General features: G+C 40.9%; 1 protein-coding gene and 1 non-coding gene across 3 annotated transcripts in view; both read left to right on the top strand.

The window, feature by feature from the left end:
- MAML2 (mastermind like transcriptional coactivator 2) overlaps positions 1 to 21821 on the top strand; it is a 331519-nt gene extending 309698 nt beyond the window's left edge. The window contains exons 3-5 of one of the 2 annotated variants that reach the window (XM_026505295.4): positions 9548 to 9751; positions 14904 to 15018; positions 18463 to 21821. In XM_026505295.4, coding sequence (XP_026361080.2) covers positions 9548 to 9751; positions 14904 to 15018; positions 18463 to 19478 — 1335 coding nt within the window. In that variant the 3' untranslated portion in view covers positions 19479 to 21821. The remainder of the gene's footprint in view (positions 1 to 9547; positions 9752 to 14903; positions 15019 to 18462) is intronic. The other variant, XM_057316695.1, reaches the window with a different exon arrangement.
- Positions 5235 to 5364, top strand: LOC113260248 (small nucleolar RNA SNORA11). The gene has a single exon (XR_003317884.1). It is a non-coding gene; the product is annotated as a small nucleolar RNA SNORA11 (small nucleolar RNA).
- Positions 21822 to 25245: the final 3424 nt, after the last annotated feature.

Genomic DNA, 25245 nt, shown 5'->3' with positions numbered 1-25245 from the left:
CGGAAGCACAGAGAGGGACACTAAACGGCGCTAGGAGGCCAGAGAAGACTTCCTAAAAACATGACATCTGAACTGAACCTAGACAGAATGAGTGATCCCTTGATAGAGAGGAGCAGGGGAAGAGGGCTTCAGGCAGAGATGTTGTGAGCAAATGCAAAAATGCGGAGAGGAGGAGCTCTGTGAGTTTGAGGAATTGCAAATAGGTTAATTTCACTCTAGGACAGAGTGAAGAAAGCATGGCGTTGAGAGATGAAACTGGAGAAAGATGCAGAGGCCAGGTCATGGAGGGTCTTCTCTGCCATTTTTAGGAACTAGGACTTGATTCCGAAGGCTGAGAGGAGCCCTGGATAGTTTTAAGCTGGGAGTGCAGTGTAGAGAACGTATCCAAGTGGAAAATCATTTCGTTACTTTCATAAACACTAACCTTTGAGGGGCAGGAGGTGGAGTTCTCAACCTGAGGTCAATGGATGGTCTGTGGATGTTTAGAAAACGTGTAAACTCTCTGGAAATGTAGACGAAATTGTTAGTTGTATGTGTACTTGGGGGGAAGGGAGGAGAGGCAGAATCCATAGCTTTGTGAAACCCTCAAAAGACTGTGTTATCCAAAGAAAAGTTGGAAACCACTGCTCTAGGGACAGAAAGCTAAAAGCTAACTTGTAGAGCAGAAATTTCAGGTCTGCCACAAAGAGCCCTTCTAAAGTTAAAGAACTTCTCTTTTAAGAAAAATTTCTCATTCCTTCCCCTGAGTTACCAAACTCTTCCCACTCCACCCTGACCCACTGACGTTTTGTTCCTGGCCACTCTCCCACCTAAATGCTGCTTCCTTGCTCATGGAACTGGTCTTCCGTGCCAACCCATAATAAGTGTCCACCCCAGAGGCTAAGAATAGAAGCAGTGTCCTGGTGACTTGAAAATTAGGTAACATCTGAAGGATGAACTCTACAGTGACCACAAAATTCATTCTGATCATTTGAAACAAACAGATCGTAAACATATGATCAGGGTTTCCCTGTAGGGTAAAGGAGGAGGTTCTGAGCAAGCAAAGAAAAATGCCCTATTAAATGGAAGGAAAAAGCAGCTACCATTCATAATTGCAAAGGACAAAGAAAAATACTAATGCAAATACAATCTTCTGTGTTTGCGTGTTCCACCTTTCCACATTTTTCCTGCCCCACCCCTCACCCCCACAAGCCAGATCGATCAGACAAGCTACAGTTCTCTTAGGCAGATAGATTTTGTTCCATTGGTCTCTCCTTAATACGTTTTCCAGGATTTGGATGTGTGTTCTTCATCTTTTAGTTAGTCTGTGACCTCGTGCAAGTCATTTTGTTAACCTTTCTGGGCAGTGTCTTCATCTGGAAAATGACGCTGGATGCTTTTTCAGTTGCCACAGTTGGTAATGGTGGCTGGAGTGGAGGGCGATTGTAAACAGATCTTGTGATAGCTATTTCTCATTTCCAACTTGCCAGTCCCTTCCAAGATTGCTGGGTACTTTCTTGAAGGCATTTTATCAATTTCATATAAGCATCCCTTGGCCAGTACAGCCAAATAGAGCAAGGGTCAGGAAACTTTTTCCATGAGGGCCAGATAATAAATATTTTAGGCATTGTGGGCAATAAGGACTCTGCCACAGCTCTTCAGGTCTGTGAAGAAGGCAGCTCTGTCGTGTGAAGGCAGCCCCAGACCACACAGAAAAGCATGTGTGTGGCTATGTTCCAATAGAACTGTGTTTACTAGGAAAGGTGGCGATCTGGGTTGACCGGTCATGCCACAGTTTGCTGACCCTTGAAATGGAAGATGGGCAGCCTGAAGACAGGAGTGTCTCATCCCTTCAGTCTTTCAGTTTGAAAGTTGTTTCCTGGACAATTTCCTGATAATTGTTTTGCTGTCATTATTGTCATCATTGTCGTTGCCGTGAAAGACAAGAACTGTTCCATTATTTTAGCCCCACACCGCCACCTCACTCTCTGTGCCCCAAATAAATAACTTAGTGGGGCTGCCAGTTTGCAGGGAATCTGAAACAGTTCAGACAACTTGTTTCTCAGGCATAGAGATAAATAAATGGCTTCATAAGTAGACAGTTGAGAAGATGAATAGCCTGGAGGAACAGTTGAGCAGTTAGTTCATTGAGACAGGGAAAAAGAGGGAAAGAGAGAAGGGGGGGAAGAAAGATTGATTGAATAGCAAACCAGTTTATGAGATCTACTGTACAAACTTGCCCAGCTGGGTACTTTATCTTGAATTTGTTTTGCAAATTGCAGATGCCTAGCCCTGGAAGCCAAGAAAAAGAAAGGGCAGTCATCCCACGCCAAAATACTCTCATGGATCCCAAGTAACTTACATTACTTCATTTTTGTGGGGAAAAAAAATCATTATATACCCCTTCCAAAATAAGAAAAACAGAGAGCCATTTTACCCAGATACCCAGAAGAAGACAAATATTTTTTAGAGTTTTTTTTTTTTTTAAATATGAAGAGAACAATACCTGCCTGGTAACTTTGCTTGCTTTGTGAAACTATGTCACACTGTTCAGTCCACAGAACTGTTTTAACAGCAAAAATGGCTGAGTTCAATGAGTCTTAATATTTTAACATACTTCAGTGAAACCGGGGATATTTTTGTTTGCTGCTTGAGGACAGGTCTAATTGGACCCTCGTCTACCTTTTGCTGAAATCAATCCTGCTTGACAGAGCCTTTGCATTCCATTAAATGAAAGAAAGTGGTAATCACAGCATTTTTATTAGTTAACATCTTTTTAAAAGATCTCTCACATACTAAGCATGAATTACAAAGACATTTTATCAAAGTAAGACCCGTGGCCAGGCATGTCCTCGGATATGTGGTACTAAGAGTTATCAGATTTTTTTTTTCCATATGGTTCTTTAAATTTTGATCCCTGAAATTTGAAAGAAGAGGTCTTGGTGAATGAGCTGCTAGGACTAGAATAGTGGAATTTATTTCTAATTGTAAAATTTGGACATTTTTTCAAAAGGACTTCAACCTGGCTTTGAGAGAAATAGAGTTAATAACAGGAAGAACAAGTCATTTGTCCCCTAAAGAAAAGGGTGCCCATTTACAAATTTCAAGTGTCTCCTTAATTTTCTACCAGGTCCTCTAGACACATGGTTTGCCTCCTTGCTGAGTTAGTGCTTCCCATAGTAATCTGTGGACAAGATACTAAGTCAACAAAGTAACAGATTTGGGAAAGCATTCTTTTACCATGTTTTCCAAACATTAAAACATGCTTCTAGCTTCCTGTGAGTGTAAGTCAACCTCACACTGCCACTTAACTTGGAATTATGTTTGCCTTGGCAAACAGGTTTGGTCATCACACACCTGATTTACTAGTGGTTTTCTAACATCCTTGAGACCATTCTGGAAGATAAATTTTCCCTCAGCAGTCCAGTTGGAAAACTTGAAAGTACAGACAAGCTGCAAGGTTTCTCAATAGGCTGCCTGAACTGTGATCCCCAAGGCCTAGAAGAATGCATAGTAGATGCTCAAAAAATACTTGTTGAATAAATGAATCAGGTAGAGTGAAGATAATAATTCTAAAGATATAGCTTACTTATTGGCAGAACTTTATTAGAAGAACACAGATATGCTTTTATTGGCCTGGCAGTCCTGTGCTGGATTAAAAGCAGGAGCAAGAATCTTTTTTCTTTTCAATTTAATTTTTTTATTATAATAATATTTTTTATTATATTATGTTAGTCACCATACAGTACTTTTTTAACCGTATCTCAGCGCTGGTGTACTACTCTAACTCAGTGGCTTCACTAATATTATAATGGACTTTAAACTCTTAAATACATACAGACACACACATGCAAATGTGAAAAACTGTAAGTGTGTATTAAATGTAAATGTATATTAAATCCCGGGAGGATAGGATCAGAAGCCTATTTTGTAGATTAGCATCAAATACTGTGATTTTATTGGTGGAAAGAGAAAATACATACACTCATAAAATGAAAGATCATTCAGGTTCATGATTTGAACCAATCATATGGCTGTTATTAGCTGCCAAATCAGCCTTCAAGTCCAGTTTCTCTAGAAAACTGGGTTTTCTGTCATAAAAGACTGCATCAGTGGAAATGACCTAGATCATTCACAATCACACACACACACACACACACACACACACACACACACACACACACTCTTTCATCTACAGGCTGAGGATTGCCATTTTTACCATGGTCTTCACAAGCTTTAAGGAGACCATGAGTGTTGAAATAGAACCAGATTGATTTGTATTAGGCCAAGTTCTACATGGGCTGAACGGAAGGCAAAGAGTGAGGCTGAATATGGAAATCAAAGCCAACGCAGCAGAGCATATTTTTCTTTCAAAATATTTTATGTACTAAAGTTTGCACAACATCTTGGCAATGACAGCAAGCCTGTGTAAGGAGGTGTTTCATGTTTCATAGCTAACATAAGGGCAAAAAAATGTAGCAGCAGCCAAATATTACTTCAATCATGAAATGAAAGAATGTGTACGGTAGAGTACATGGTGAGGCCCATGGGCCAGAAGCTACAAGGCTTAAAAATCTTGTACAAAATTCCAGAAGAGAGCTTATCTCTTATTTTTATATCCTTTGGTATTGTGAAGGAATGAAACTAAATTTAGCACCGTCCATCTGTTTGATTAGAGAGAGAAAGGGACGTAGTTACATTTTCTTGGTATGCAGATCTTTTCTAAATCTTAGAGGAAGCTAGTTTTCCAGATTTCCCTGGAAATTATTTTGAAGTTCGCCAATTTTGCCAACACTAAGCATTCTGCCCACCTCTTTCTCTTCATTTTTCCCCTTTCTAAGTAATTTTTTAATCTCTAGAAAATAGAAAACTGCCTAGCATATTGTAGATATTCAGTAAAATTTATCGAAATTCATGAATGGATAGATGGACGGATGCATAGGTGACTAGATTAGGCATTAGACGACCTGGATTTTAATCTTAAAGCACCAGTAGATATCATACTATTTAATGGAAATTGTTGTGCATTGCTTTTTCCTGCAGTAACTTTGAGTGAGGATGTACATAGGGTATGTGATGTGTGCATCTTAGATTCCCAGATAAACTATAAGCCAGAGATCTTAACCTCAAATGCCTACATAAGCCAGGCAAGTAATAGAAATGAGGGAAATGGGCAGATATAATAAAATAAGAAATAGTGGGGACTGTGGCTCACTGGAAGGCACAACTCGTGTTTAAAAATATGATGGGAGCATGGGGTGTGCTCAGAGCAGGGAGCCTGAAGAAATGGCTTCTCTGTTTATAACACACCCAACAGGAATCTGGGTTTGATGTGAAAAAGGGCACAAAACGTGTGGCCTTCCTATGAACAGACACCCTACACATGTCCCACCCTGCACCTCTACATGGCTTCTGGATAGGACCAGCAGCCAAAGGCTTTGTAGGGCTCAATCCTGGAGGCAGAAACCCTGGGAACGAGCGTGGGTGTGAGGCATGGGCTGGAGGATCAGGACAGCCCCCCACAAGAACTGAGATGCAGCCTTGGGGCTGGGAAAGGGCCACCTGGGAGCCACTGGTACAACAGGTCTGCCTGGCTGGACGCAAGCGTTTATCGTCCTCTCGCACTGATGTACCAGGAGTACAAGAAGTACTCAATAGTAGCCCACCCAAGTATGAATTTCTCTGGGGCTTGAGAGCCCTCCACGAGAACAGCGAGATGAGTGTGCTGAGATTCATCACCCAGCATCAGAACTGAGACCCCAGGAAGGGAAGGCTCGTTTCTTGGAGGCTGTGGATGATGCATTCAAGACGATGGAGGTGGACATGGCTGTGGAACATGCCAGAGCCCAGATGAGGGCCCAGATGAACATGGAGATTTTAGCATTCGCTGGGCCGGGATTCCCTTGGCCTTCTGGGCCAGGTACCATCCGTACATTCTGTATGGTGACCATGCCAACAGAACTGCTGGGAGAGCTGGCATCTGCCTTGGCTCCAATGGTGGGGCCAGCACCACATTCTAGATGGGCCCAGCACCAGCTCCACTGTCCAGACCAGAAATGCCGCCAGAACAAGTGTCGACTTCTCCCAGATCCGACAACGCTGATGACCTGCAGCAGTCGCTCACCAGACCAGAGAGCTTCCTCAGTTTCCTTTTTAACACAGCACTCTGGGCACCTTCGACCTGCCCATCCAAGATGGCACGCGAGAGGAAGCTGTCTTTGCCCTTCCTGCTTTCATTGTGTGCTTTTGTCGTGTTTTCATGTTTTTGGTATCAGTGTTACATTAAAGTTGCAGAATTAAGAAAACAAAAAACAAAAATAAAATATGATGGGAGCTAAACACACTGCATATGCAATCCGAATACACTTACAGCATAAACTTCTTCACAGACATAATTGTTTCTAAAACATCTCTGCCATAGGCAAAATAATAAAGAAGACAAATATTAATTGCTAAAATGTAATCGAGTACCTACAAAGTGCCTAGAACTGTTCTAAATTTCATCTGGTTTAGTTTTATGTCATTAATATAATTACTTCAGTTTTACAAATGAAGAAGTTAAGGCGCAATACTTAGTAAGTGTATATTGGCTCCTCTATTAATAAATAATTGGATATTAAGAAATAAAAACCAGCACAGAACAAAACAATGTATCAGGGCCCTGAGCCAAACCCCTAACCTGGAAGAAGGAAACCCCCTCCAAAAGATCTTCCATCAGAGAATGGCTCTCAGCTCCTCTTCCGACATCTCCAAGTAGGAGGATGTAGTCATTTCCCGAGTCCATCAGTAGCTCAGTCTCTGCAATGCAATGGAGACCTCTGCATTTCTGATGAGTCAACACGGAACAGCTCTGTGCCATCTGCAAGTCCTGCTTCATACTAAAGAAACAAAACAGACTCCTGCTCCTGTGTGTGGAAATACACGAACAATTATGAGCAGTTCTCGCTTATTAAGTGCGAACTCTGTGCTTCACATTATTGGCATTGTATCATTTCCTCTCATTCTCACAGAGACCCCATGAAGTCAGTACTGTTATTGTGCCCATTTTACAGATAAGGATGTTGAGGCTCGTGGAGGTAAATTAACTTTTCCCAGATCACGCAGCCAATAAGTGCCAGACCCGAGATAGGAATTCCGACAGGCTCATCTACAGAGCTCATGATCTTGTGCACTGTGTGACCGTGCAAAGAAGACTGAGAAGAAAAATGCATTGAATTTTTGTGTATGTTTGTCAGCCGGCTTCTTAAAACATGAAATCCTCTTTTCACACACAGTCTTGCACTAAACTTCAAATTATTATATCTCAGAAAAGAGCAGATGGTTTCCATTCTGCTTGAGGGTGGAGAGTGAAGGGCCAACCACTGCCTCCACTATATTCTCTCTCACCTTGATTTCTTCTAGCATCACTTTTGGTCATCTTTACTCTTGTCTGACCCCTCCCTCCACGTTTCTCCCTGTTATGGGCTCTGCTTCCCTCTTGTTTGTGTGGGTGGACAAAGATTCCACGCTCAGTCCTCTGGGTACTTCCTTCTCTACCTGCCCCCCAAGAGCGCTCAAGGCACAGATCATCCACTGCCATTGTGTTAATGACCCTCGCGCGCTTGTCTCCAGGCCCACATCCCTCGTGGCTTGTAGGACATGTGGGGTGAACCTTTTCCGCCAAGAACCAAGACGGATTTAACTTGGAGAGAACTGACTGGGCATTGTGTGCAGAGGTGTCGGAGGCTGGTTATTTAAAGCTGCACGGAGGATGTGTCTGCTCGGAGATGGCTCCTGGTATTTTTAGTGAAGTGGTGAGGAGGACCGCCCCCCTCCCAGACCCCACAGCCTGCCCTTCTCCCCACCACACTCCCCTCCACGTGCCTGACTGAGGGTGCTCACCCCTGCGGAGGGTGCTCAATCACCAATTGCTCCATGGGCAGGTGGGTCTGCACAATTTAGAAGGACAAGCACCTTCTTCCTCAACACGTCTCCCCTTAGCTGAGAAACAACAGGTACAGTGGTTGAGAAAGAATTCTGAAGTCAGACAGACCTGGCCTCAAATCTTCCTCAACTACTTGTGTGATCTCTGAGCTCAGGTTTCTCATCTGCAAAACTGGGACGATAATACTAGTTCTTGCTCATTGTTTCGTTGGGAGGATTAAATGTCATCAATCACTTAACACATTGAGGCCTGTAGTAAGGTTCTGTGCCTGGTCATCTTTAGGATTATTTTGCATCCCTTTGCTTTTGGGGTAGTTGGTGAGCTCTGTAGCCCTAGGAATTGCTAAAGCAAGGCCATATTTCCTATTTCTCCGGGCTGTGGACTGGTGGCTTTTTTTTTTTTTTTTTTGCATTGTAGATAACTAGAGAAAAAGAAGGAGGTAAAAGGGAGGAGACTTTCCACAAATGGAGTATATATGACTGCTCATCAGGCATCATGAGAGTTGCTTTATCTTTTTAATCTCTTGTAACTTCATAGTCCAGATGGGGAATGAAGTTGGATTTTATTGCTCCTATAATCCAGTGTTTCTCAAAGAGCATACCCTGAACCAATGAGTATTAGAATTTCCTGACCAGGGACCCAGTCTAGAGCCTCAGAATTTCTGGAGCAAGGCCAGAGCATCTGTTTACCCAATGAATATCATCAAAGTGTGAGGACTTTTGACTTAGTACGTGTATCATATCTAAGACTTGATTCTGTATTTTCTTGTGTTTTTACATGTAAGCATGCCATTTCTTCCTTAATTAGATACATTCTTCAAGGTGGGAAGAGTTCTTGTAACCCCAACAGTGTACAAGCCTGAACACGGCATTGGGAATTTATGAAAACACTGGGTTAGTTTTAGCTTTCTGCCCTGCAGGGGCAATGCCTTAATATTGGTAGAGACTTTGAGTTAGAATGGCAATTCACCAATAGCCAATATTACCACTATAAACATTGAGTTTCTAATCAATACTTTCTCATTGTCTGTTGGGTGTTCTTTTATTGATTGATACACTGAAATTCCTGATTTCCCGACCAGGGACCAAAATTGACAAGTCTCTGAAAAGTAAAGTCCCTTCCAGGTTTCAGAGTGTTTGTAAAACAGAAACTCACAGGTCTTCCCATCTTATCACAGAAAGCTAGGCCCCTTCTGACCAAAATGGTTATTCAACTTTTAAACATATGCATTAAAACAATTTTCGTTGCAGGATCAGCAATGATATGTGCTAACTTTAAGGAAAAGGAAGAACTTGTTACTTTATGATGTGTTTGTTCCTGAGCAATTGAGAGGTTTGCCATATGTTTTTATGGTTGTTTTCTTTGAGGTTCCATAAACGCCTTCTGGAATGTGGAGGCTCCACCATCAGAATCATATGGGAGCTTTTCCAGTGCCCTAATGTCATTAACCCAGCTGCTTTGGTTGCTGTAATATGCATTTATTTCTCCTACATTTAAAAGGCAATTCTCTGATCTCCAACCCATTTAACCATGTTTGATCTTAAGATGAAAAATGTTCGGAATCTAAGCTTATGATCTTTGTGCTACATTTTTCTTCTTTTAATTCACAGTAGCTTCCCCCTCCCACCCCCTTCTCTTCTTTAGGATCAACACTCTGTGGTAGGCCAGAACACAGGCCCCAGTCCAAGTCCCAACCCCTGCTCAAATCCAAACAGCGGAAGTGGTTACATGAACTCCCCGCAATCACTGTTGAATCAGCAATTGATGGGAAAGAAACAGACTCTACAGAGGCAGATCCTGGAGCAGAAACAGCAGCTTCTCCTCCAGCAGCAGATGCTGGTTGATGCGGTAAAACCTTCTCCTAATTTCTACTGAATGTACCTATTGGCCTAACAGAGGGAATTCATGATTTCCCCTTTCCGGTCCTTGCCCTTTTCTCTGTGCCTACTTAGGTGAGAGCAACAAGAGTATCCTGGCTATAAGAGAAGCTAATTCTGTACCTAAGTTAAAGTGCTGCAGAAAAAGAAAAAAACCCACTTGATTTACCAGCTGCTGGACAGTTGGAATGCATGGCACCCCACCTAACTAGCCCTGCCCAGCCCAGGAATGTTAAGAACCAGCAGCATGGGTATTTGAATCAGGCAAAAGGAGCCATTTTTGTGCTGCAAGCCTGAGGGGCAGAAATTGTGGACAGAACTTTAATCAGCTTGAATCCAAGTTGATTTTAGAGATAAAAGGAGTTTCCAAAACAGTTGTAAAAGCCAGCATGGAGTTTCAAAACTTAAGATTTGGCTTCCAAAATAAAGCATCTCAGAAGGGGGGATGTTTTTAAAGAAAACTGAGGATATATTTCCAACTTTCACCATCATTAAGTGGCCTTAAAGAAAGGCAAGGTGGTTATTTCCCCAGCAGTACCAGAGCATTAGCCCTGCTTCTCTCTCCCTTCCGTGTCCTCAGCCATACACTCAGGCACGGGTTCAAACCCCTCTGGCCTCCGAACACCAAGCCCCATCTCCAAGTTTCATTCTCTCCCTTCAGACGATTTGGCCAAATGAAAGAAAAAAGGGGCAGAGTTAATCATCTCCAGGTTGATAGAGTCAAGGTACACAGAGATGTGAAAAACAAAATAAAAATTGTTTATGCTCAAGGAGCTTTGTAATAAAACTCAGAAATCTGGGGTGTGATAAGTGCTATCATTCATTCAGTAAATATTAATAGGCTATAAATGGCAATAAATAAGGTAGACCCTGTCTTTGTCCTTAAGGAGCTTAGAGCCCACAGTGATGTGAAATAAATAGATGATTGGAAGGTAGGTGATTAAATGCTATGATGTGGCAAGTACTAGAAATGGTTTCAGAGAGGAAGTTATGTCTACTGAAGCCTTGACGGTGAAGCAGGTGATGGGAGAAGGTGGGGGGGGGGGGGCACGGGGCGTTCAGCCAGAAGAACCGCATATTCAAAGACTCAAGAAACAATACCGTATACTGCATGTGATGCAGTAGGTGGAAGTAGAGGATAAGGAAGTAATAGGCAGGGAGGCCAGAGGTGAGAGGCCAGAGGTAGAGCTTGATAAATTTACATTGTCTGAAAAGCAGTGGAGAGGACTTTAAGGATTTGAAACAAGGAAGCACTAAACTCAAATTTGCATTACAATAACATATGACCAGAGTAAGGGAAAATGTAATGGAGGAAAGACAACATTCAGTTTGGAGAGATTAAAGACAGTCTCCAGGAAGAGGTACAGTTTGACTTTGACTTTGACCTTGAAGACTATAGGATTCTGATAGAGTAGGTGAGGAGGAGCCAGACAACAAAAGGTACAGCCCGAGTGATTTTTTTCCTTAATATATTTATATTTGTTGGTGGATTTGAGATTATATTCTGAAATATTTAATACACAATGAAAAGTGTAAATAGTAACATAATCATCCATAATTTTTAAGGAATGACAAACAGAATAAGTTTGGGGTCTAGAGCAGGTAAGAAGAAATAGTGAGAGATGAATAAGGAATAGTGAGCAATAAATTTACAGGTGACCTTGAGTACTGCCCAAAGGTATCAGGTGTAGGAGTGCCATGGACTGGATCACAAAGTGACACAACCAATTTCTTCTATAAATCTTCTGTAAGTTTTGTAAACTATGGCTGTCCCACCAACTCACTCCCTTTTTTTGATCTCTGTCAACTAAATAGCTTAGAAACGAGGGCGGTAGGAGAGAAAAACATACAATCTAAGATTGAGTCTCATTATTCCCATCAGTACTTCTAATGTGTTGAATTGTAACGTGCAGAGGTTGAATTTCTGAATTTTCAGCTCTGATTAAAAGGCAAGGAAACGTGCCCCGAGGGTCATGTCCTGGCACTGGCCTAACTCTCATTGGGCCCCAGTTGAGTCACTGCTGGGACAGGTGCAAAGGGCAGTGGCATAAGCTGTGAGAGATGAATGAGAAATGGGACTGCTGTTTTTGTGATTTTTATAAACCATTCACATTTCTCTTTGTTTGGACGCCATTGAGGGTGCCTGTGCTTTTTAGCATATCCAGGAAGAAACAGTCTTTGATATGGCTTTATATTAGCATATGCTTTGTAGTCATTTCCAGTCAGTTGGCAAGGCCAGAAAGGCTCCTAAATTGAGATGTTTTCTCATGAAAGTGCGTTATCCTTACTCCCCATTATTCTACCACCAATGAAATACAAAGAGGAAGGATGAGTAGTACGTAACACTAGGGGCATCACGATAACCAACACATTTTGTGCACCTTCTGTGTGCCAGGTGCCACGCCAAGCTTTTATAGAGGTAAAGGATTAGTCCTTGCAATGGGAATTATGAGGGAGGTCCTAGAATTATCTACATTTCACATTTTGAGATGGCAAAACTGATGCAGGACAGATAAGCACAACAGAGATTATTTCTATAGTGGGTTTCAGGTCCAGGTTATTGGGTTGAATTATTGGGTCCAAGATCATGAGACATTAGTTGAGAATTTCAGTTTCACGTTGCACAGAAACAGTCTCAGGGACAGCCTTTGAGTTTACACTTACACAGAATGGGACTGTCATCCTCTTGCATAGAATGGGAATGAGAGCAGTCCGCATTCCATGTTGCAATCTGGTCTTTGCTACTCCTCAGCATGAGGTGACAACATGGCAGTTCCATAATAGTCCATATGCCAGGCCATTAAATCTAACTCATTTGTGAACAAGTAGTTCAAGAAACTCAAGTTTCCAGAAATGTATTGTTAACCCTTTGAACAACCTAATTTAGCCCTCAAAGAAATAAAAAGTCAGTAAGTAGATTGAATATACACAAAAATAAGTTCAAATATGAGATCTAGTCTTTAATGGGGAACCAAGAGCCTGATCCTCTCTTCTCTGTCTCTGTCTCTCTGAGTCTCTCTGTCTCTCTTTGAGTCTCTCTCTCTCTCTCACACACACACACACACACACACACACGCACAAATCCTGTTTTCTTCAATATAAACAGCAGAAACACCTAATTACATAAGAAAAAATGATAGATGCTTTTGAAAAAGAGAAGAATTCAGAAAGTCCCATGCTTGGCAAAAATATCAAAACTGTCAGCTTGCACAATAGTTTACAACAGGAATGGTTGAACATCACCACATTTGGGTTCATGGAACATCTCAAGCTGTTTCTTAAACATTTAGGGTTTGGGCAAAACCATAAAGACATTCACCAACCACTTTTTCCCTTAATTTGTAAACCCATATTTAAAAGAAATGTAATCCATATGTTTCTGATTCATTTACACTTAGCTCATCAAAATTGTGTTTTATACGAATACTTGATGCCCAAAAACCCCTGTGAGTCTTTCAAGTTTTTTTCTTAGAAACAAGAATTTGAGCTTGGTTTGTTGTTGTTTTAAGGCCATTTTTTTAAAATAGTAGATTTGTTCTACTTAGAAGGTTTGGAGTTTGATGGGAAACTAAGAAATACATGGTTCAAGTGGGGTCTAAGTTGGCCAGTGCACATTTGGCTTCCATCTAATTTATCCAACTATCTTTACACGGTTTTCTTTTTTATTTAGTGACTTTCCTATAATTATATCATTCTCTGTCTACCTATGCCAGTTATGTTTATCTTTGAAAATGGGGGTTGCTTTGGGGTGCATACAGAGGTGCAGTAAAGCAATTCTAAAAACTTCCTGATCCATGTTGAGAAAGAAAAAACACAGTCCCTAATGTCCAGAACGGATATGACACTCGCAACCAGGCCCTTTTGGTTTTTGTCAGACATAAACAATCTGATAGAATACCAACCTGAGATGGGGTTACTCTGAGACTGTGATAAAATGAGACAAAATAAGGCCACTTCATAATTGTATCTAAATACAGACACAAGGTCACTCTGTAACACCCAAAATACAAACGCCCCTTTTGCTCAATAAGCAACTGCTACTTCTTTACTCAATGATAGAATCAACCTCACTTTGACAGCTTACAACGTAGAACAAATCATTACTTCCTTAGGCCCTCCCTGAATCACCCAATCAATGCCCAAATCCTAGGATAGATTCTTTCTACCGCTCTGGTACTGAGACACCACATGGTCCCCCATGATGTGCATTCTCCCTTGCTGCAATGAGTAATAAACCCAGGAGGTGTGTTCCTGGTGGTCTTTGGCTAAAGGCGTTGACAATATAAAAAGAACGTACCTATTTCCTCTCTTAGCTCCCAAACTCACCTACTCTAGAGATCTGAAGGTGGCAGATTCCAGAAGGAAGAAAAGAAGTGGGCCTGGGAAACTTCTGTGCTTTGAGAATGGGGCACAGAAAAACAGAGAAGCAAGTATTGTATTGTGTGGCAGGGAAAGTCTTTGACTCAGGATTCAGTTTCTGTTGTACCACTCTGATCTTTGGTAAGTTACTTGGCCTAAGGAAGCTTCCATTTCTTCACCTATTAAGTGGGAATAATCACACTACTTCAAGGGTTGTTTTAGAGAAGGGAAAATGAGGCAATATGTGTGTAGTGCCCCTACCAGTACCTGATAGGTTATATCCTGGCATCTCCTCCTATCTAGGGTTGCCAGATTTAACAAATAAAAATACAAAATTCCCAAATGTCTGTATTTTCTCTGGCAACCCTACTCCTATACCTTCCACACTCCATGGGACCAGAATTAAATAATAGTTACCAAAGCATTATCAGGTGGGCTACAAAATAAAACTAGAAACACCATCTCAAAAATCACAGGAATTTAGCTCTCACTGAAATCTAATTGCAAAATAAATGAGATTAGTTGCTAGACCCAAAACACGCGTTGAGTATTAAGAAGAGGTAGAAATTACACTTCCACGCAGGAAATTTATTGAAATTGAAAAGACTGGTCTCTGAAGCAACAATAGTAAATAAGGTATGTGATCCGCAACCGTGGCAATGAAATTGTTCTTACAGTCTTACTTTTTTGAATGATAGCCTGTAGGTGTTTACAAGTGGGAAAGAAAGCACGCAGCTTCATACGTTTTCATTTGTGTTTTCAAGGAGAAGATTGCTCCGCAGGATCAGATAAACAGACATTTGACAAGGCCACCCCCAGATTACAAAGACCAAAGAAGAAATGCGAGCAGTATGCAGCCAACTGCTGCTCAGTATTCTGGTAAGTATTCTTAAAAATCAGTAAAAATAGGGACACCTGGGTGGCTCAGTAGGTTAAGTGTCTGCCTTTGGCTTAGGTCATGATCCTGGAGTCCTGAGAATGAGCCCCACGTTGGGCCCCCTGCTCAGTGGAGAATCTGCTTTTCCTCCTCTCTCTGCTCCTCCCCACCCCTGCTCCTGCATGCACTCTCTCTCTCTCTAATAAATAAGTAAAATCTTTTAAAAAATCAGTAAAAATCATAACTGTAGAAGAAAAAACTGTTCAGTTTTTAACATTTCCTCCTCTCCCCTCCTCCTATGGAAGTGCAGCATCTTTCTTAGAATCCTGTACTAGCTCCCATTTAACTTGCAGATCAAGACCGAACGTGAGTGGTTTTTAGTCCTTTCATCATTTCTTGCTGATTCTTGTCCTCCATTCACATATCTCAATGCCCTCCGAATGACCTCTGAGAGCTCAAGAGAGCTTAGATATTTCTAACTCCTCGGTTCAACCATTCTCCCCCCAGCAAGGTATCCTGACCCAGATCATGTAAGGTAAGCAGACATTCCTCCCTCTTGGAACTTGCATAAAGCCCGATCCTCTTGTCTCCATGCGGCCTCAACATGGCTGAAAGACAAGACGGAGGTCCATTTGGAACATGACTTCTTACACCATGGCCTGTCAGTGGGTTCGGGGGAAGCTAGGAGCCCTTGGAAATATTATACAAAATTCAAGGTGGGTGTTTGGGCTTTTCTTTTGCCATTCACATAAAAGAATTTCAAGAAGGGCAGTCTCAGGCTGATTAGGTGGCTGTACAGTGTTGTCAGGGGTCCAGGCTTCTTTCGTCTTTCTGTTCCACCTTCTTTCACATGGAGCTTCAACCCTAAGGATTGCCTTGTGGCCACCACACCGCCATCCTTCACATCGTATTCCAGGTAAAAGGATCAAAGAAGGGAAAGGCAAAATGCCCTCCCAAATGAGTCAGATTCTCTTTTTAAAAGAGGTTTCTTGAGGGGGCGCCTGGGTGACTCAGTTGGTTAAATGTCTGTCTGCCTTCAGCTCAGGTCATGATCTCCAGGTCCTGCGACTGAGCCCTGCATTGGACTCCCTGCTCAGTGGGGAGCCTGCTTCTCCCTCTGCCTCTTCTGCTCCCTCTGCTTGTGCTCTCTCTCTCTCTCTCAAATAAATAAATTAAATCTTTAAAAAAATAAAATAGTTTTCTTGGACTCTCACCTAATAACTTCTACTTCTAGCCAGAATTTATTCATCTGGACCCCTCCATCACCAAGGAAGTTTGGGAAATGTGGTTTTTCAGCTGGGCACATTGCTGCAAATCAAGGGTCTGTTTCTAAGGGAGACAGGGAGGTTGGATGCTTGGTAGGCACCTGCAAGTCCCTTTCACAGGGTTGTATGGGCGTTTTCGTAAGGGAGGGATCCTAGGCATCCAGTTGCCAACCCCCAAACAGATAAGAATCAGTACTCTAGAGCATTGTACTTCCCAGGTCTTCTGAGAAGGAAATAAGCACCAAGCACAACAAACTCTTTTATCATTTTTTACTTTAATCTCAGTGCAGTAATAATCACCTTGCCCAGATGTTAATATTAGAAATGATGTATGAAAAGCACATGGAACAATTTTAACCACATATTAGGAACTTTAAAATATTAACTGTGATTACTATTTTGTGACCTTTATGGAAATTCTCTCTATTGTGGTTGTTTAAAACTATTGCTCTCCTCTTAAATCTTCTCAGGGCATATTGTCAAAATAGAGAGCAGCTAGAGGGAATGCATTTTAAAACCTCTAAAGTTTTCTCATAGCATTTTCATAATAATCTGTTCCCTTCTCATGAAACCCTTAGATACCAAGATGATGTTGCTTACTCTCATCGGCTGTCTGTGAACTCTCTGCTATTCGAGCACTCTGATCCCTCTTTATCAAACTCTTCCTGCTCTCCCAGTGCAGGGCTCTGTGCTCAATCTGGACATACAGGGAGATACAAGAGACTGTTCAGCCTTCAAGGGGTCTGTAGTCTAGTGGGAGACATTTTAAAACAAATAGCAAGGACTTCAGCCTCTCAGGCTGTGTGCCATGCTAGCTATCCCCAAGCAGTTCCAGGGTTCCCTGGAGCTACAACAACAGCCATGTTCTTCTCATGCAGTGTTGTTCTGATATTTCTGTGTGTGTCTAATTCTTGTTTCTTATTTATCTCTGATTCTCTGGGCCTCCCTGCATCTGTGCAGGGAGAGTACTTTAAAAGAGATCTTTCTCCAAGTTACATATTTGCTTCAGTCTCTCATTTACTCATTCATTCATTCAATATCAATCAAATACCTACTTTGCACCATCCACTAGACTTAAAGAATAGGACAGTGAATAAAACAGCCAAAAATGTTTTCCCCCGTGGAACTTATCATCTACCAGGCATTTATTCTTATCTTTCTGACATTCCATGTTTGCTTCTCAAGATGTCTTCCCATGATGACTTTGATTTCCTCAAGTCAGGAAGATTTTAACATGTTGACTAATCACTATCCGATATGTGGTGCCCCCCTATTCGGCAGCCTGTGACTGATGGTTCCACTTTGAGATTCCGTGGATTTCCCAATACAAAAGCTAAGTGCTAAATGAAAACTTCAAGGAGCAAATCCTGCTGGAAAGAGCAGGCTGGAGTGTCAGGCAAAACTCAGTGAAGGAGCTTAGACTTTGACCTGAGCTTTGAAGAAAAGGTAGGGCTCGGTGAGTTAAAAAGGGCATCATATGAGAGGGAAATAGCATGAGCAAAGGTGGCTCATGGCATGTGGATAACTATGCAATAGTAACTATACCTCCTGGAGCAGAGGGCTTTCCACGTGGAAATCATCACTGGAGCATGGACACCTTGAATTCCAGATTTTTAAAGAGATGGGAATTTACCCTTTGGACACTTGGGGGCCACTCATGGAAGCTTCTTGAATGGGGATGGTACGGATGAATAACTGGACGTGATTTTCAATGCCATAGGTGTGGAATATTAATCTAGTAGCCGTGTATAGGATTCATCCACACTTTCTTATTTGGACTCTGGGGTAGCCAGTAGCCTGCATTTCACAGCAGCTGGTTACTCAAAGTTCTAGTCTTTGGTCTTGAAACAGAGTAAAGCTAATTCAGAATGAAACAAAGATTGACTATCACCTCCCTTCAATGACTCTAGAAGAGGAATGAAGTAAAACCTAACAACTACAGTCATTTTATTGTAGCCTTTTTCTCTATAATATGTAAACTCTTGACCAACGGTTGACCTAGATAATACTTCCCTCCAAAACCTGTCTTACTTCTTTTATATAAGATGCTGTGATGATTATTTCTCATTATTCATTCTTACACCTGAAAACAGTTTCAGAGTGGATAAGTTATTGCAAATTGCTCTGAAAGAGGAAATAACCTATGGTTGTAAACTAATATAATTATCTTCTTTTTCTCAGGTGGCTCATCAACCGTGAGTTTAAACTCTAACCAGGCTTTGGCAAACCCAGTTTCGACACATGCCATTTTGACTTCGAATTCCAGCCTCATGTCTACTTCCCATGGGACAAGAATGCCATCATTACCCACAGGAGTTCAGAATATGGGGATGTATGGAAATCTGCCTTGCAGTCAACCTGGCACGTACAGTGTCACTTCAGGAGTGAATCAGCTGACCCAACAGAGAAACGCAAACCAATTGATAGCAAATCAAAACAACCCTCTGATGCCACGACCACCTACCTTAGGGGCAGGTAATAATAATAATGTGGCCACTTTTGGAGCTGGACCTGTTAGCAATTCACAGCAATTAAGACCAAATTTAACCCATAGCATGGCAAGCATGCCAGCACAGAGAACGTCGAATGTAATGATCACATCCAGCACAACAGCACCAAACTGGGCCTCTCAAGAAGCAACAACCAAACAACAGGAAGCCTTGAAGTCCACGGCAGTCCGCTTCCCCACGGGTACACCTGCAGCCTATACTCCAAACCAGTCATTGCAACAGGCAGTGGGCAGCCAGCAGTTTTCCCAGAGGCCAGTGGTTCCTCCTAACCAGTTAACACCAGCAGTGCAGATGAGACCCATGAACCAATTGAGCCAAACATTAAATGGACAAACCATGGGTCCACTCAGAAGTCTGAACCTCAGACCCAATCAGCTAAGCACACAAATTTTGCCTAATCTGAACCAGTCAGGAACAGGGTTGAGTCAGTCGAGGACAGGCATAAGCCAGCCACCATCCCTGACACCAGGCAGTTTCCCGTCACCCAACCAAAGTTCCAGGGCTTTTCAAGGAACTGACCATGGCAGTGACTTAGCTTTTGACTTTCTCAACCAACAAACTGATAACTTGGGCCCTGCCCTCAACAGCGATGCTGATTTCATTGATTCTTTATTGAAGACAGAGCCTGGTAACGATGACTGGATGAAAGACATCAATCTTGATGAAATCTTGGGGAACAACTCCTAAAGGAGAAGAGGGAGAGAATTAATAAATTCCACGCACTAAAAGGCTGTATTTTACAAGGACTCTGTAAAGGCCAAACTCTTAACTTTTAGTTGGACTAAGTGAAGATACCTTGGCTTAAACGTGGAAGCAGAAAGTAACTGCAGTGCTCGGTTCAAATGCTTGTTTTAAATCTCAAACCTGAAAGTAAAATATTGGGATCACTTTTCCCTGTCTAAACTCCAGGACACAGTATCCAGTTTGCCCAAACAGAACTGTGGTGTTGATGTGTAATTAGTTGTGTAAAATAGGCTTCCCAAGCTCCTTTCCTCCCTGAAAGAAAAGTCATAGAGCTTGTAGCTTGTTAAACCCCATATCATATGGAGGTACTAGTTCCCAGCAACAAGCAACAAATTCCTTCATTTGCTCTAATAGATAATAAGTGTGATTTAATCTTCCCACTCTTGTCTTTTCATTTAATTTTCCTAAAACTTCCAGGGTAGATTGAAATGTTATAGGTTTGTTTGGAGTAACCAAACAGTGCCCCAAGTAGAGGAAAGCCAGAGAAACTAGAGAACATCCAGTGGATTGTAGAGTTTCTTCCCCAGATTCACCTCTCACTTTGTCAGTTTTCCCACATATGCCATACTTCCGCAACATGCCATGTCTAGTAATGAAACAAGATCGCAGAGCTTTCCAACTTTATTTGGGCTTCCATAACCAATTCTTGAATCCATTTCCAAGTCTTAGATACAATCACAGCTTGTCCTAATCATATTGAAATATTAGTGCATACCCGTCTGCATCCGATGTCACTATTTCAAAAAGAAAACATCCCATTGGACATGGCTACAAAGGAGTTTAGCCACAAATAACCTGGGGGTGTTGCTTATTGTGATGATTGCCTGCTGGTTAGTTCCCATGCTGAGTGAAATTGAGCCTTGTCTTCCCTGCTTATTTTGATGACCAGAGACTGATCTGTAAGAAAACGGAGATAAGAAGGTATCTTGTTTTGATTGGAGATAAAAAAGAGAAGATCAGGACAAGAAATGGTGGGTATGGTTGCGTACAAATCTATTTCACAGGGTTTGAAGGAAGGCATAATTGAAAGAGAAAACAATCTGTCCTGATTTAGGCATATTTAGGTAAACAGCTAAAGAGAATGTGATCTGTTCCAGTAGCAATGTATTCATTCTTCGCTCCCTGATGTGATGTATCTTCACCACATGCTAGAGGGACCCTGCATATCCCAGTTTTCTCCCTCAGGGCTGAGCACTGTATCAAAGAAAGTTTTTGTTGAGTCATGTCACCTCAGCACCCACACACAGATCAGCTGTAAAATGGGGAGGATGTGTGCTGATTTGGAATGGATGCAAAATATCATTTTTGTTTTCCTCATTACAGAAGAACAGAGGTTATCTTCAGCCTTTTTAGTTATACACCCACATATTCAATTATTAGGTGTAATTTAACTGAACTTGTTTAATAACTAAGTCTTTCAATATCTGTTCTAAAAAAGATCATATTTTGAAAGTTCTGCAAAGCCGTCTCTCAATCTTTAAAATGTCTAGAAGCACTCTCTTTCTTTTACACAATACCAACGTCACTGGCCCAGAATCTTTTCTGTGCTAGGTTGTAAATATGAATAAATGACTTGTTTTGTAAACTTTTGTAAAGAATATTTTGGTAGAAATACTTAAAACATATTCTTTGGGTTATATTTATACATATGTGAAATAAATATACTATCAAAAGGTTATATTTTATACAAAAAGTAAATTGTTACCTTTTGTATGCTAATATACAAAGTTTTGTATAATATGATGGTTTATTTTTAGCTCTACACTTAAACCGTAAAAGGTCAAGTGGGAACTTTTGAAAACTATCAAGAGGCTTGTTAGACAAATTTATATTCTGAAACCTCAAGAAGAAAGCATTCCAGGTTTCAATTTTTTCTTTTTTTTTTCCCCGCTCCCAAATTATTTTTTAAACCCATAGTTCTTTTGTCTTATTTGATCCTACTGCTGTGCACATTGTATTGGTTCTTGTTGCATGTGGTCTACTGTGTGTTTTCCCATTTTTTAAAACAGTGTTCCTCCATGCAAAAAAGGAAAAAAAATGTACATATAAACACTTTTATTTTATGACTCCTCCATGTTACTGTATATATCTGCCAGTACTTCCCAGTTATACTCCTGTGATTCAGCTTATTTTTACCCTAACATAAATAGTATGTTTTGTAGTAGCTATCAAATTTAAGAGATAAAGCAATCAGAATGTTTGGATTTTCTTCTACCTTAATGTGAATTTCATAATTAATGTCTATTTATTCAGCTATTCATTAAAATACAGGATTCTTTGGAAAAACATGGTGTAGTCTATAGTTTCTGTTTGTTTGGCAGCCTATGACCAAAGATGACGTAATTTTCCTGAAAGCTGAGATGATGACAATTTGATAGACAAAATGGAGCCAAAACTTGAAGATTTACAATGTAAAAGCTGTTGGAATCCAATCTCCCATTTATTGAGATACCGGACTACTTAATTGTTGGCATTGTTTGTCATTCTGACATTATACAGGAGGTAGAACTCATTTTTCTTTTCTTTTTTTTTATTCAAAGACTAGAAAGCAGTTTAGGCAAATAATTCATTCTTGGCTTTGTGTTAAGCCCAATGAAGGGAAATAACCCTGTCTAAGTGAATGCACTAATATTACTTGCATTACTGTAACTGTACCCATAACTGTAAAGATCTCAACTTGTAAAACAAGTATTTTGTATTGTGTGTAATTTCATGTGTTAAAAAATAGTTTAAAAAAATTCGGAACTGGTTCTCTTGTATGAAATCATACTTTCAGTCACCAACAATATTGTTGCTACATCACAAAGTTCTGAGAACTATTAATAGCAATGGGCAGATTTGTTCTCTGGAAAGCTTCTCCTACTAGTGAAATGCTGTCTTGTCTCTTTTCAATGTTCTTTAGTTCACTTAGAAGGTTTGTATTAAAATCCTATATGCACAGCACCACTAAGTACTGAAGAAACCCTCCCTATTTCTCAGGCATGGTGGGCCTTTGCCTGGACACTTGGTCAGGCTAAGTCTGAGTGAACACAAGGCCAGGTAAACACAGCTTCACTGAGCATATTTACACATTCCTTCTTGAGAGTCAAAGAGGTTAAGAAAAAGGTGGGAGGAGGCAATGAAACCTTTCTCACCAAATGTTCTTGCTCCCCTGTTGAAGTGTGTTGCTGGGGTTCCATTGTCCCTTCCCCCCTCTGCCAGAAAGATGTGTGGCATTATCCTTTTTATTCGTGTTATTAATGGAGCAAAAATAAAATCGACATTCTATATGGTCCCCATCCAATGACTCTAGAAGTTTGATAGTAAACAAAATCAACATTGATAAAAATAAATAAAATACACACAAATTAGAAAGAAATGTGTAATTCTAAAATTGCACCCACAGACGTAGACTTGAGAGAAGAGATGAGAGTAAAAACAAGTACAAATAAACTGGGAGCTCCTCTTCTTCCCATGCTGTGGTTGCCAGAGGCAGTTCAAATTCTTAAACATTTTATGTACTATTTCCATTTGATGTCTCTGTAACTATGTTTCCTCACCCAAAAATAAGAGCGTGGGCTGAAATAGCTCTACATTCCTTTTCAACTATAAAATTCTGATTTTTTTTCAAAGCTAAGTGGAAAATTAACAACAAAAAACCTCAAATAGCATTATTTTTAAACTAAAGAAATCACTGTTCAACCTTTTGAAAAATCTTCAGTTTATCAGTCAACTTTACATGACAAAGCAGCCATCTCCTTTAAAATTAAATTCCATGGAAAAGAGAGCTTCTGATGGTAAGCCAGAACGAGACTGTTCACAAACAGGCAATGTCCATGATTATTAGCCTGCTGACTAAATACAAATCAAGTCCTGAAGATTGAAAGCTGGAACGTGATATTAAAAGGTCATTTTCCTGTGAGATCATAGAATTTCATAAAGAAAATATTTGCCTGCTAAGAAGGAGGAAACCAATACTTTGAGTAGTGTCCGCCATGGGTGTATATTAACGAACATTTGTGAGTTTAAATGATAGTGTAACATCTTTTAAATATACTTCCTAAGTTGCTATAATAGACAAAGTACAGTTACTTTGCCTAGGATCAACTTTACTGGCAGCTTGAACATAACTAAAACATCGTATCATAGGAGTTTACAAAACACACTGACCTTAGATTTTTAAAAACAAATGCTGTAGTCATTGCCTTGCGTGCAGTAACAATGAAAGAGGGCTGGGGCACCTGGCTGGCTCAGCGGGTGGAGCGTGCTACTCTTGATCTCAGCGTTGTGAGCTCAAGCCCCACGTTGGCTGTAGAGGTTACTTAAAAATAAAATCTTAAAAAAGAGGACTTTTATTTACATAAATAGCATTTAAGTTCTCTTCTAACTGAAGTCACCTTTAGCTCCAGGATATGCATGAGCCTATAGACACTTTCTAATAATATTTAGGGTTCTTTCGACAGATGGGAGGGAAAGAAGAAGGAAAAGAAAAGGAGGGAAAGAAAACATCTCAAACAGGCTTAGGGAAAGGAATTCACTTGTTGACACAACTGAAAAATTGACAAGGTAGTTCTGGGTTTAGACACAGCCGAATCGCACAAGTTAACCATGTCATCAATAATTGGTTCTTTTCTGTTTCTCACCTTTGCTTCCCCGTGCCTTGACTCCATTCTCAGGCAGGCTCAGATCTCAGGATGGCAAGACGGTTGCGAAAAGGTCCAGGCTTACATCCTCACAACTCCAAGTCCAGCATAAACAATAATGAATGCTTTCCTTTAAAAAAAAATCGAGCTTTGCATCTCAGCAAGATTTGGACAAGAAGAGACAGTGTTTTAATTGGCCAGGCCTGAGTCAAATGCTTATCCCTGAAGGCAGAGTTAATACCACCAAACCATATGAACTAAGAGTGGGAAAGAGGTGATTTCCCCAAGGAAAATCGGGTTGCTCTTGTGGGTAGGTGGGGGATGGGGGGAGGGATAGAAAGAAGGAAAAGAAAGAAAAGAAGAAAGGAAAGACAGGAGGGGGCATGAGAGAGATCAAGCAAGAGAAAGAGATGTACAATAAAACCACAAATGTCTACCGTCCTTTTCTGACTGTTCTATTTCCACACACACTGTTTTTCCCATATTTTCAATTTCAAAATGTCACTAACCCAAGCACTCACCTTCTCCCCATAAGGAGGCAATCCAAATGTCACCTGCTTACTGCATCCACCTCCTATTCCATCACACCTGGTGAGGTAAACTCTTTTCTGCTAGGTCAAGATGGACCAGCAATCTAAGCCGAAAAGATGTTTATTCCCAAAGTATTCAAGTGCAGAGTGAAGAAGGTAATGATGAGTTCTATTTGGAAGAGACATGAACATGTGTAGATCACTTCCTTCTGAACAAGAAGAATAAAGACTATTTTGTCTCGAGACTTTTAAGTCAATGACCTGGGGAGGAGAAGTACTAAAATCTCCCCTCTTTCCTCAGGATGCATGCCAGCTGCATTTTACAATGGGAATAATCACCCCTTCCTCAGGGGGTCTATTACATTCAGTGCTGGGGAGGGGCCCAGGGAATCAGACTTGAGTTCTCAAGTTCCAGGCATATCTCCTGCTACGAATCCCATCTGTTTGACTTGGCATGGAATAATTTTAGCCTAGGACTGAAAATTCAACTTTTCAAAAAGTATCCCTGGTTTTTAGTCAAGGAACCAAAAAACCACTTTAAATAGTCCAAGTGTCAGA

Source organism: Ursus arctos, unplaced genomic scaffold (assembly GCF_023065955.2).
Source record: "Ursus arctos isolate Adak ecotype North America unplaced genomic scaffold, UrsArc2.0 scaffold_22, whole genome shotgun sequence".
NCBI classification, from domain to species: Eukaryota; Metazoa; Chordata; class Mammalia; order Carnivora; family Ursidae; genus Ursus; species Ursus arctos.
The sequence above is the reverse complement of the archived record's forward strand: the minus strand, read 5'-3'. Positions and strand labels throughout refer to the sequence as shown.